General features: G+C 42.5%; 1 protein-coding gene across 42 annotated transcripts in view; it reads right to left on the bottom strand.

Annotated features, from left to right (window-relative positions):
- Nucleotides 1–870: 870 nt before the first annotated feature.
- Nucleotides 871–13,856, bottom strand: part of LOC311270112 (ankyrin-3-like) — a gene marked incomplete at its 3' end in the record, with an annotated part of 140,545 nt that continues 127,559 nt past the window's right edge. For 37 of the 42 annotated variants that reach the window (XM_084374802.1, XM_084374803.1, XM_084374795.1 and 34 more), the window contains 7 exons: nt 13,430–13,504; nt 12,952–13,083; nt 12,360–12,503; nt 8,125–9,601; nt 7,851–8,013; nt 5,611–5,702; nt 871–3,070 (listed from right to left, as the gene is read on the bottom strand). In XM_084374802.1, the coding sequence (XP_084230928.1) occupies nt 5,631–5,702; nt 7,851–8,013; nt 8,125–9,601; nt 12,360–12,503; nt 12,952–13,083; nt 13,430–13,504 (2,063 nt within the window). Of the gene's footprint in view, nt 3,071–5,610; nt 5,703–7,850; nt 8,014–8,124; nt 9,602–12,348; nt 12,504–12,951; nt 13,084–13,429; nt 13,505–13,856 lie in introns of those variants that run through there. The other 5 variants (XM_084374791.1, XM_084374780.1, XM_084374776.1 and 2 more) reach the window with 4 other exon arrangements.

Genomic DNA, 13,856 nt, shown 5'->3' with positions numbered 1-13,856 from the left:
TGGATCACAGGGAGGAGGAGGATGTTTTCAGTCCAGGGACGGGTTGACCCAGGAGGACATGCTGATAGTGAAAGGTGCTCGAACATAACGTCAAAATAGTTATTTCTTCATATTCGGTCTATAATTTTAATTTATTTCTGAAGGTTTGAATCTAAAATGACTTATGGCACCTTTAACGCTTTGACTTCACGGCCATATGAGGATGATGTGGGAAGATTTGCTAAGAGGCAGATATTGATCTGTTGTTTTCCACCTCTAGGAAGAAAAAAACCTGCCGCAATCAATCAGACAGTAGTACTAATATTAATATTTGATTAGTACCACAGTAACTACACGTACGTCTCATCATCATCTGCATTAAACATCCACTTTAATCAGGTCATGTAATGTAAATAAATCGTACATATGAGAGGAAAGACTAAGTGGGACTGCTTTCAAATCATTTTTCCATTTTTGTTTATCAGTGTGGCCCAGGAGGTAGAGTGTGTCGGGGGGTTGGTGGTTAAATCCCCAGCTCCTCCTGTCCAGATGTCGAAGCGTCCTTGAGCAAAAACATCGAGCCCCGACTTTTTTTTGAGCTGGTGTGTGAATGAGAGTGCTTTGGATAATAGTGCTATATAAATGCGGTCCCTTGATTACATATTCAGCAGAAATCAGCAAAATCCACACGGGAAACTCCTGTTGCCCGCCCGGCAGTCAAAGCTAACAAGCAACCCCTGGAGAGTTTTTTGCTCAAGGACACTCTGGTGAGGAAGACGAACATAACTCCTGGTTGAAGGACACCGTCTCTCATGATATAACCATGCTTACATAACAACAATAATTAAATCATTTGATCCAAGGACACAAAGACGAGAACAGACACGAGTATATTGCGAAATCAATGCATTTTTATTTTTTTTTTAATTTTTAGGTAGTTTTTTTTTTTAAAGACGTCTGAAACATTTGTGGTGGCATCGTTTGCTGCTATGGCCTCTAAAAGACCTCGAAATAACCAAAGTGCTAGAATAGTTACATTTCAATGGCTTCACTCTGTTAGTAAGAATTGTACATCAAAAAATCTGCTCAGGTGAAAACACATATCAAACAAAATTGACAAAATTGATAGTTCAACCATATCAAAGGATCCTCTACCCCCTGATTGACATAGTAGTATAAGGGGATGTGGTACAAGCACCCTAAACCTGGCTTCCTTTAACCCCTGTCCCACCCAAACCCCGCCCGAAAAAGTTACATAGTTTTCATGTCCACAGCATAGACATCAGCATACTGAGCCATCGCACCAGTAGAACACCACACTTGAACTACATGGGCATCTAATGAAAAACCAATACAAAGATAAATGTCCTAATGTAATGTAAAGTAAAAGTCGTTGCTGCCAGTGAGCTAGTGAAAACAACTCTATTCGACACTGCATATACAGACTCTCAAGCCTAAAAAGATCACACGGTTTTCAGAGTTAAACACAATTTATTCGATGCTTAAATAATTGTTTTTGAACCATCCAGTGTTTTTGTCATACAATATGCTATTTAGAGCTACAATCAAATAATGTCTTTATGTGTCCTTAATGTGAGTAGGTTTTTTCTTCTTCTTTTAAATTAAGGAAGTACGTCACCAAAAAAGAAAGAAAGAAAAAAAAAAAAATCCAAAGTGAAATGCCCCCAAGTTTTTCCTTAAATACCACAGCAGCCGTTAGAAAAAAACCAAATTGACACACTGCTAAAATGATTACAAACAGTCTAACAGTGTACAGAGACTCCTACACCTTATAGCCAATACGCACAATACAGTTATAATTTTACAGCGAGCCAGCCTACTAGCATTTACATTCAGATTATTTCGTTCTCGTAGCAGAAGCTGCCCTCTCCGGTTTCACACACACAGACGAGACATCACACCCTTTTCGAGAAGCTATACTTTTTTTTCTCCATCCTCATCCTCATCCTCATCCTCATCCCTCCCCCTCCCCACCCCCGACGTGATAAATGTTTCCACGGTAATCCTTTTTCGATTCAAAATATAAAATCGGTGACGAATGTTAGGGCTATATGTGTACACAGATAAAGGGTTTTTTATTTGTCATTTGAATACAGTGTTTGCAAACTTGTAAAAATCGTACTTAAAATAATGTGAACAGCATGCATGAAAATATGAGAACTCTGAAAGGCTGCTTTTTGTAGGATTAGATCCGTTTTCCCCACTTTGGGAATTTACTGAAATTTGATTTTTCTTGGAAATTTTTCCTCTGTTAAAATCAAACCAGCTCTCCTTTTTTTTTATTCATATACAAACATTATACCTGCTCTAATAATTAATTATACAAGAACCTGTGAAGTTACACTCAAATCTTTAAAAGTGGAACCGCCTCGATAAATTTTTGAAAGCACTTGAAAAGATCACCTCTCCTCGGCGCGCTCTCGACCAGTAACGCACCCCCCTTTTTAAGATTTTTACACGTTGTAATTTTTATATACAGAAAAAAGCTTTTGTGTTAGTTGAAGTTTTTAAAAAGGAAGAAAAAAATCCCAAAACAATTTACATCCTGACAACAATGGGTTCAAGAAAAAACTATAAGGCGAGTGTTGAAGTTGGATCAGAAGTGTCCCATTAGATTTCTTTTTGTGTTATTGTGTCTACTTCATTCTTTCCACCCAACGTGTGGATTTGAGCTCTTTGTGCCATCTTTGGTCACAGTTTGCACCTGTGTGGTTGCCAGTTAAGGGAGTCTTTTTCTTCGTTTTTCGCAACAAACGACGCTCCTCAAAAAAAACAAGCTCTCACAAACACACCAGTGGACCGATGGCACGTATTGTTTCACACAAAACAGGAAGCAGAATCATTGTCCACGGGTCCACCGCAGTCAGAAAGTGAGAAACCCTCCGGGCCCTTTTGATCGACAGGTGAGTTTTTCATGCTCATGCGTAAGTCAGAAGGGTCGACTCCTGTCGCGTGAAAAACCGTTTGTTTGAAGCGGATAGTTGCAGACTGGACCCCTTTGCCTGAAGTCCTCACACAGGAACTCTGCAGCCCTCTGAACACTTATTCCCAGGAAACATCTAGCTTGTTTCTGTAAGACACAAAATAGTACATCACATGTCGTTTTAATGTAACGCCCAAACTTTTTCATGACATTTTCATTAATTTCTCAGCTCTTGATGAAAAAAATCAGGTGTTTTTAGGTGGCTGGTATCTATGAGCGAGTACAATTTGATGCAGATCATAATAAAAATCCAGACCTAGTGGATTTAAATATGTTTTCATAGAGGGTAGCCTCTTCTCAGCCGCTATATGGTAACATATTGGGATAGAAGCTTGCAACTAACACCAATGTGCAGCCTAGATAATGGGGATCCGGAAGAGTATCAATAGTTTTTACGTATCTTTTTCTCCTGTTAAGTATATCCAATGGATATGAGAGATTTTGGTGCGGATGCAGATCTGTAGGGCGAGTCAACTAAACTTCGCTCAGCAGCTGAACATGTTACAAAAGTCTTAAATCTGGGTGGTTTAAATTTTAGAGCGATACAAGACTATCAAGTTTGATATTGGATCAGGCTTGACTGAGTTAAAGGGGAGCGTTTGGGCCTTGGTGGAGGAATGAAAAGTTATTTCTGGGTTAAAGATAAAAAAGTCTTCATAGTCAATCAATGCAAACTAGCATCATTATTAATTACAATCAATCAAATCGGCCAACCCTATTTATTTCCTTATTTCTATTCTTCTGTTTGCTGAGGACCCCCTCAAACCCACTCAAGGCCCCCTGTTGATCTCTGTACCACTGTTATAGACTACATTTGCCTGGATAAATGCTGAATATCACTTTATTCTGAACATCTACAAAAGCACATTATCGTTTAAAGGGAATATTACAACTTTCCATATTAAATTAAATTTAAAATTTGGAACCTTTCTCTCAAAAAAGACTATTTTTCTACAACGTAAAAATGATTCACTGCAAACACAATATCGGGGTGAACAGCAGCAGGGATTAACAGTCTGGCCGGTGGGATAACGAACTCTCTCTGGATGCTACAATGCTATTGTGAGTTGGGGATTAAATGGACAAAAACAGGCAATGGAGGGTATCAGCGGGGTATTATAATGCTGAGGTGTGTACCGTCCATCAAGCCCTGTGCCCCACACACACACACACACACACACACACACACACACACACACACACACACACACACACACACACACACACACACACACACACACACACACACACACTCGGGGCAGAAATGTTGCCAGAGGATAACCAGGCTCAGACATCAGTCAGCCTTTTGCACTTTTGAGTCAGTAACAACGTTTACATGCACAAAATACTCCTGCTAAAGCTGTTTACATGGCTAATAAAAAAGGATATTACACTACTATTCCCTTACTCAGATTAATAAACACAACCTCTACTCTGTTTTCGTGACCTGTATCAAATCTGGAATATTCTCACACGTACTGAGAATAATACTTGAATATTAGTGTGCGCATGTAAACATAGTCAGTGTGACAGAGCAGCTATCTGGAGATGGATAATCGAAGGCATCCTAATAAAACCTTTGCTTGCTTTCTTGCTGAGAGCCAGACAAGAAGATCGATACCACTTTTACGGTGCACCTTAAGTACAGATCTGGAGCCAGGAGGCCATTAGCTTAACATAAAGACTGGCAGCACTGGGGGGCAGCAAGCTTGGCTCTGTGCAGAGTTAAAAAAAATACAACTACCAGCACCCGTGTGGCACACTGGCATGGGGTAAGTGAAGTCTGTGTTTTACTCTTATTTACTGACATGAACTCCCGGACATGATGTCGAGCTTCTGTTCTTTAACAGCCACATTATTTATATAGTTTAGAGTCGATTTGCTCACTTTCTGCATGTGTTTTGAGCATAAATACACATTTGCAGCGGATGCTTTGTGACTGTACTTGAATGTGACAGCCTTCTATTGCTCCTAACTTGTCGGTCATCTTGTCTTTACATTTTAATGTAGCGGATCTTGTTTAGTTCTCTGATAACAGAAAACAGCAATTTAGAATGAAGTACAACCCAGAAACCCCAATGTGACGATTCAAAGACGATTCAAGATCAAAAACTACCTCCACAATTATTTCAAATGACTAGATGTGGACAGGTTACACTAGTCCTGTGCGAATAAGACTTTCCACTCACCAATGGACACATTAAATCTTGTTTGGTTAATAACCAAAACACACATGAATAAATTACTTTGTGTAGTTTTTGGCGGCGTTGTGTGCTCTATCATTTTCTTGCCAAAGAACAGTTTATCCTGCTGCCCAGCACTTCTATGCAGCACGCCTGCTGGTTGCCTGGTGTCAGGAGTTAACTGGTAGTGCTGGTAGGCGTGTTTTTGAACTTTGGAGAGATTCAAGAAAGCAAATGAACTTATTTGCCAAAATGTTGAATTACTCCCTCTTAAGGAGGGAGCACAGAGTCAGTGAGTGCAGTTTAAGTGTGCTGAGTATAAACATAAAGTACAACTAAATCAAAGTAGATGAGAACAGTTCATAAGAGATTGCAGTGCAGCTGTGCAGCGCATTAGAAAGTGGAGCTGAGCACAACGAAGACAAGGACAGCAAGCTACTGTACCTGGTGGAGCACAACCATCCCTATGAGTGGAGCTTTTTATCCCCTGACCGTCTGTCGTCCTTTCGCCTGCTATTTCTTGAACCTTCTCCTTGCTGAAAAACACAAACACACACAGAAATACAGGTGAGAGGTGTGTATTCTTAACTTAAAAGCAAGCTGAGACAAAAGATAAAGCAGAAGTCCACACACTGGAGGAAGTAAAGTCTGAAACTAGCAATTGTTAGTAGTAGCTTAATTGTTAGGACCCAAACCACACACCAACCAGGCACCTGGAAGAAGGAAAAAATGTTTTTTTTCTGGAAAGGGTTAGAAACAAAAGATTGCATTTTCACAGCAGACTCACAGCACTCATTAGTCATACTGTTCACTAATCCCTTAACACTTTAAAAGACCATTAAAACCACACCGTCAGGAGCATCGTCAGCATCACCTTTGTTATGCAAACACAATAGACACCACACAAAGTCAAAACACAAGCACAAGCGCCTCAAATGGCTGCATTATGTTTTTTTTTTGTATTTCTGTCCAGAAGAGAGACAATGAGGGCAGCTATCCCAAAACAGTTAATCCAGAGTTAATCAAAGGTTCACCTTCACCGCAGGAGGAACACATGACCAAATCTAACTGGTCCACTTTTTGACTTAAAGCTGCACTGAAACACCAGAAAGATGTAACTCTAATACCTGGAAATATGCACCGATATATTGGCTGAACATAAATATCAGCCAATATTCGCCTCGCTGACTGCAAATAGGATGACATTCACCGTTGGCAGTGGCCGATGTTTATCTGGTGTGTCACATCAGTTTTGTGCTGGCACATTCATGAGCTGCTGGCTCATGACATCGCCGCCGTCAGGCTATGCAAGCACTGAAAAATTATACACATTGACTGGGAGCTGTATTACAGGATACAAGGCTTCTGAGGCAGGTGCTTTTCAACAAAGAAGAGGCTTTAGAGTTGGAGAAATAATTGTATTCACATGCATAACGATGGCATATACATGTAGTTCTTATGGCTACACCTCAACATAAATGGAAATATTCTGTAGATTCATAAATCATGAAATATTTCCGATCTTTAGCTCTTTTTTGTTATAGTCCCAGTTTGTGATTTAGTCCAGTAAAATAGGTGTTTTTTAATATTAAGTCTTGCCCAGTGCAGCTTTAAGCCTACATCCTGCATTAGCTGTTAATATCCCACCGATGTCCTCCTAGAGCACAGTTAACGGGAATCTTCATGCCAACCTCTGACCAGTCTTCCTGCAGAATGGGACTCTGCTGAAGGTCTCGGTGCCACCTGTCACCTCTTTGGTTGTCTGGCGTGGGAGTAGACACCCGTCGAATTACCTTCCTGATCACCTGCTCGAGGCAGAAGGATGACGACAGAGGAGGAAAAGATCTTTTTTGTTTTTTTAAAAACATTAAGCTACTCTCCGTGTGATGGGTTTTTATTTCACAGCTGAAAAGGGACATGAAGTTATACGTTACTTTTCTACTGATGAGGTTACCATCGTGGTCCATGTAGTGTTCCTCTGTCATCGTCTCACCGGGGATATTCTTTGCTTGTTCGCCCTGCAAGTGGTTGCGGTTAGCACATCAATAATCGCTCAGAAATGGCTGTTTCAAACATGTTGAAACCATCACCACACGGAAACAACACCCCAAGAGAGAATCTCCATGTCAGAAAGAGCGCTAAATAAGGTTAGTCTTCAACAAACACCATGGTATGAGCTACCATGAACTACAAACATATCTACGAACACACAAAGAGAGTAGAGCTATCAGTTCACCAAGCAATGCCACTACAATGCACACCGGACTAAACTAAACCAAACCAAACCAAACCAGACCAGACCAGACCAAGCCTCTGCCCAGCTTCTGCTCCAAGCTTTCGGGGTACCTTTAAAATGAGACGGCGTCTGAAGATTCTGGTGGTAACGGTCTGCTCTTCCTCTGAACCAGAGTCTACACTAACCCGCTGCTGAGGAGGGTATCATAAAGCCATTACACAAACACAAGGGGGGAGTCAGAGCGAGAAAAACATTGGTTAATTGAGACATTTCGTTGATGGCTTTAATGTACTTCAGCTCCACGGTTGGCTGTATCAGAAAAGACAAACCTGGAATAAAAGACTGTAGTTTATGTTTCTTTAACACAAATTATTTCGTAGGTTTTTAGTTTTAGGGGTGTTCGATTCAATATAGTACTTTTTGTAGTAAAAAATCGTCTTTTGATCACCTGGACTTTTTTCTCCGACACCAGGGCTCCCTCTTCCTTTCTGCCGTTCGATGATTCCGATGAGGCGTCCTGAGGTGAGTGCTTTGAGTTGTCGCCGTTCTGTCGGGACCTCCCTGATTCTCCCCGAGACGAGGAAGTGATGGAGTCACTAGAGTTCTCTTGGCTGTTGGGTTAGAGACACAGAGTTAGGACTTAGGTTGTCGGATGACGTTAGGAGCTGAAAAACAGATGCACAAGTTCTGGGAGACGTTTTTTAGTTGTATAATACTTTTACCTTTCCCGCCTGTCGAGCAGGTCCGAGCTGACACTGCGGCCTGGCGTCGGTGGTTCCACATTGACGCTGGAGGAATCACTGTGCCAACCTGAAAGTGAACACACGTCTTTTTCTGCCTGTTCAACCTGATCAAGAATCTCCTCATCTCTGGCCTGGGGAATCTCTTCGTCCTCCTCCTTCTCCTCTGAGCCTTCTTCTGTCTTCGCGTCTTCCAACAGAGACCCTAAAGCCTCTTCTTTGTCTCCATCTCCATCTCCCTCCTCCTCTTCCTCGTTGGACCAAGAATCGCTGGGCTGACGTTCCTCAAGTGCCTCAACCCAGGCCTGAGGGGAGAGCCGAACTACAGGCTGATCCTCCTCTGCCTCCTCGTCCAATTCTGATGTCCTGCAAATGTCTTCTTTTTCATCCTTATACTGCAGTTCTCCGTCTGTGTCATCCATTCTGTCACCCTCCTCGACCCTTTTCTCGCTCTTCTCATCGACTTTTTGAGCCTCAGGTGTTTCATGAATACACTCTCTGACCGCTTCTGCTTCTATTCTATCATCTTTTTCCACTTCATCACCAATTTCAATCAGATTATGCTGTTCTTCTGTCAGATTCTGCACCTCTTTTACCTCCTCCACCTCACACACTGCCCCCTCATTCCCATCTTCAATAAGGACAAGCTGCTCAATTGTCCCATCTCTCTCTTCCTCTGCAGATCCCTCCTTCTGTTCCAACACAATGCTATTTTCCTCTGCCAACTCGGATCTATCTTTTATTATCATCTCACATTTTCTTTCCACATTTCTAATCAAGTCCTGCTCTACCCACTTCTCCACTAATCCGTTTCCCTCTGCTAACTCTGCTGCAACCATCTCAACAACCTTCTGTATTTCTTCTGTCACTTCCCTTTCACTTCCTTTCAAGCCCACATCCTCCTGTACCCCATTGGGGGCTATCATCTGCGATCCTCCATCTCCCATGTGTGCTCTGTCAGGCGATGAAGGGGTTATGGATGATACTGATGAGAGTGTAGGGGAAGATGTGGAGTAAGCCATGTCAATGTCTAACTCGCACATCGCGGCGGGGACGGAGTGAGACTTGTGCCTGTGGCTCAGCTCCATTTCTTGAAAAGGCCTGTCCTCCTCCTCGCTCAGAAGCAACTCGTCGTTCAGAGCGATGTGGGGCTTTGTGACCTTGGGGGGAACAGGATCGGGGAGTTCAAAGACTGGAACGGACAGGGCGAGCTCACAGGGTCTGGGGGGGCTCCTAGGGGGGCTGTCTGGCTCTCCGCTACCGGGCTCTATCTCCGGGCTCCAGGGCAGGGGCTGAGGCTGGGAGTCGGCCAGCAAAGGGGTGTCTGGTTCTGGGTAATGGTGGTGTTGGTGGGTGGCAAGGGAAGGGTTGGGGGTGACGGGGAGTTCGGGCTCCAGGAAGTGGGGGTCAGAGTGCAGTGCGGCGGGGGACTGCAGCTCCGCTAGAATGCTCTGATAATCTGTAGGTGACAGGATGACAAATGTAGAGACATACACGCACCGAAGCATGCCACAAAAGAATATAACGCACCACAAACACACAAACACACACCCTGAAAAATACACCATATGACGTGGACGATGTCACAGAGGCTGAAGTGTAAAGCATGTAGCCGGACAACCAGCAGCTGAGATGGTGCAAAGGTCAGCTATAACTGGCAGAATGACAAGCCAGTGTCAAACATATGCAATAAAAGGGACTGGAGGATTGAACACATTTAATTTTTATGCACATCCATTAGTGTCATTATGATACCGGTGCTTGGAGCAGCCAAAAAGGATGAGAGAGTCACAATTCAGCAATCCTTTCTCACATTTTATATCCAAAATACAACTATTACTATTACTTACTATATATTCTTATTATTATTGTTTTTTAACATTTGTCTTTCACTTGAATTAAATTTAAGGTTCAAGGAAATCAGTTACAAGTTATTTTTAAAGTTAAATAAATGTGTGATGTTTCCAAAGTCAGTGAGTAAATGTGTGATGTAATGGCGGTAAAGCTATTACAGGTAACTTTGATAATTTGTTGATATTGTAATGTGGACACTGTTTATTTCTAACTGGCTAACGTCTCCTTGTAGCAGCTTTAAAATTTTGTGATTATGATTTTTGCAGCCCTATGCAGTAAAATGTCATAAATACATACAATCCGTTGTACTGTATATGTTTGACAATACCATATTCAATGTAAATAAAAAAATAAAAAAATTTTAGGATATATAAAGATGGACATTCAAATTGTCAATAGTTGTTTGTTTTTTCAGTGAGTGTTAATTCAAAAGTTGTGACGAAAGAGATTGAAAGTGGGACACATTAGTGACACAAGGCCATATTGATCATATAGCGTGTGATGTGATGAGTTATTGAGATATTAATGTTTGCCTGGGTGGTCTGTTACATGCTCACATGAGACAGTTGACAGATGAGAGATGTGAGAAGGAACAGGGGAGGAGAAGGGACAGGATAAAGGACAGAGCACACTATATTAATATTTCCATTGTTGAAGGATCAATGCGGGCTTTATTGGGAGATGGAGGGATGTCGGGCGCAAACGTACACTGGCAAGCAGGACAGGGAGACAGGGAGCGGAGAGGAGGGGAGGAAGGAGTGGGGCTGGGACAACGGGACCCGGAGGGAGAGACTGGAGGGAGAGTAGACATGGAGAGAGGGGAGACAGGGCGGGAACGGGAGGCTAGCCGGGTCACTGCAGACTCTTTGCTTTGAGAGGCGGTGACAGAAGGCGAGGCTCTGCCTGAGGGTGAGGAGGGGATGGACGAAGAAGGTATGGCGATGGATTCAGATTGGTTAGGGCTAACAGAGGAGGGTGCAAAGGTGAGGTTGGTGGGTCTGGTTGCGGTTTCGGAGGGTGCGGAAGTATCACAAGACAAGTCAGAGGTATAACCGGATGATGTGAGAGAGGAGGTGTTTGGTTCTGCTTGTGCAGGGTTTGGAGTTGGCGTGGTGGGGGTGGGGGAGGTTGGGGCAGAGGTGGGTGAAGAAGGAAAGGGTGGCGGGGAGGAAGGTAAAGGCGAGGTGATGAGGGGGATCGGGGAGGATGGGTGGGGCGAGAATGGGAAGGTGGGGGACAGACGAGGGTCAGCAGTAGGGCACTGATGGATGACGCATGGGGAAGGAGGAGCAAGGAAGTTGAACTGTGACTGTTCAAACGCCGCGGGAGGTGCCAAGTCTTTGAGCGAAATGGAGGACTCATAACTTGAAGAGCGGCGGAAGGAAAGCGGACGGCAGCGACGTGCAGCAGTGGTCGTGAGGGGAGTGGGCGGGGGCGTTGGGGACAGCGGTGGATAGAAGGGGCTGGGTGTCTGCACGATGAAGGCACCTTCAGCACTTCTGGGAGTTAGAGGGATAATTATGCAAACTACGGGAAAGGGATGAGGCAAGATATATGCAGGAGAGACACAAAGAAACAAAAAGAGACAAAAAACAAAATGTTTTATGTGAAACATGCTTGGACAAAAAGACAATGAATGAATGAATAACACGACTGAGGGATGTGTGGAGGAGGAGGCACGTGAGGAATGGATGAGGGCAACACATGACTCTTAAGTTGTTAAGAGCTGCTATGTGCTGTTATCAGCAGTGGGTCCTGCTGTGGGGAGGTGATGGGAGGCAGGGGGAACAGGAGGAGGAGGAAGAGGAGGCAGTCTGGTTTCACAGAGGAAGAAATTCTCTCATCTATCCAAGGAAGGCTCAGAGGAACTGGAGGAGAACTAGGAGAACTAAACTAAATCAAGAGGTAAAGCAGACTCTACAGGGTTAAATCATTTCTACAGACATAATTGAAAACACATTAAAGCAGTTTGTAGTATGCAGCATGCACTAAGAATGGGATATTAACAGTGGATATTGCTTATTTGTGACAACTGGATACACTATTGTGATTTGGTGAGCAACACCTTACTTGAATACAAAGGGTGATTAATTCAACAGAAGCCAATTCAAATCAGAGCAAGTGTAAAAAGATTGAAGTCTAAAGTAAAGAAACATCATTATTTCATTGGCACATAAACTGTAAAGAATGGAAATCCATTTGAAAAACAGCAGGAGCCAGTTGTCCAAACAAAATCCAAATCTGACTAATTAATAACTCCTCTAGAGATTTGCATTAGGACTTAACGTATGTGATCCATGCATTGGCACAACAAGAGGTAGCAGGGAGAGGTAAGAGGTCAGCTAGACAGAGCTAAACTTTACCATCAGCCTGATCCCGGAAAACAGCGTTATCATCGGCAAAACATCTCGTGCCTGAAATGTTACCATAGTCAAATATTGGGCCCTCCAGCAAAGTCACAATATCCATCCGATTGACTTTGGTCAGCACTGCAGTTAAGGCATCCGCTGTGGGGGAGAAAAAAAAGACAAATAAATATTTTATCCCATGATTCAAAAACTGCTTATTCCAATGTTATACCAGAGAGAAGAACGTGTATGAGGATTTTTAAAGCAATATTGTTCCTTTTGTTCCTTAAAGTTGTTATAAACACAATAAAGCTACCCTCAAATTTAAACATCTCCCAGATTCCATCTTGGTGCTCAAAGATTTCCAAACAAATGAGATTGATGAAGAGACAGACAGTGAGGTAGAGAGGACAGGAAGACATACAGAAAAAGACCCTAATTTTAGTAAGCTAGCATCAGAAGTTCATCTTTCTTGGGGTGATGAACTATTAAGTCTTACAACAAGAGCAAAAACACTAAAAAGAGTGAGAATAGGAAAAAAAAGACACACAAAGGGAGAAGAAACAGAGGCTGTAAAGTAGATTTTCAGATATAAAAATAGTCTTACTTGTGGCGTTTTTCCCTTCCCGACTGACCCATTTCTTAAGTAGCATGAAGCTCTGTGCTGTCAGAGAGTTGGGGTTCTCTAGTCTGATGTGGTTGATCTCATCCACTGTGAAGTTCATCTCCCGAGCCAACTCTGTCACGGGATACAGACAGCAAGTCAGACAAAAATATTTAAACTTTAATGTAGAGTCTTTCTTTATTGCCAGTGCAAACACACAGACTGCAGAGGGTTATATACAATACATATATTTCTATTTCAACATGATTCAATTTCTGTAAATGATAAAACAGCTTATAACTTTTTTCTGTTTTCTCTTCATTACATTTAACTCGCAGTGTTTTTCTGTTGTTTTATTTTATTTCATCCCAGCACAGATTCCTTGTAGGTTATCATGTTAACCTGAAGGTGGCAGTAAATGACAGAGTTTAAGACTGAGAGAGAGGGTTTGGCAGACAGGTATATAGAGAATGTATCTGACCTGTCCAACTGAGTCCCAGGTGATCTGCGACGATGGCCATGCGCAGATCAGTTCGCTCACAGGGACTTTGGGGACCTGGCAACAAAGAAGACAATAACTCATCAATAAAATTCACACTCTTCTCCCCCATACACCAATAGTAAGAGAAAAATGAACATGTACATAATTTTCCTTTTCTGGCCACTCATTCGTCAGGCTTAATGAAATTAATTAAGGTAGCGTTAAAAATATTAGCATTACAGTTAGCGTGTTAGTGTAATATAGCTGTAATATAAGTTTAATTATTTCCCCAGGATGGCCAGAAAAGGATATTTCACATTAGAGACATTATGGGCAACTTAAATAGGTTCATAGAGTAAGTGGTGCTCTGTGACTGTTTGTGGTATGTATCCTCTAGGCAGGCAGTAACTGTCATGAGAACCACACA

This window comes from Pagrus pagrus (assembly GCF_965226575.1).
Source record: "Pagrus pagrus genome assembly, chromosome: 15".
NCBI classification, from domain to species: domain Eukaryota; kingdom Metazoa; phylum Chordata; class Actinopteri; order Spariformes; family Sparidae; genus Pagrus; species Pagrus pagrus.
The sequence above is the reverse complement of the archived record's forward strand: the minus strand, read 5'-3'. Positions and strand labels throughout refer to the sequence as shown.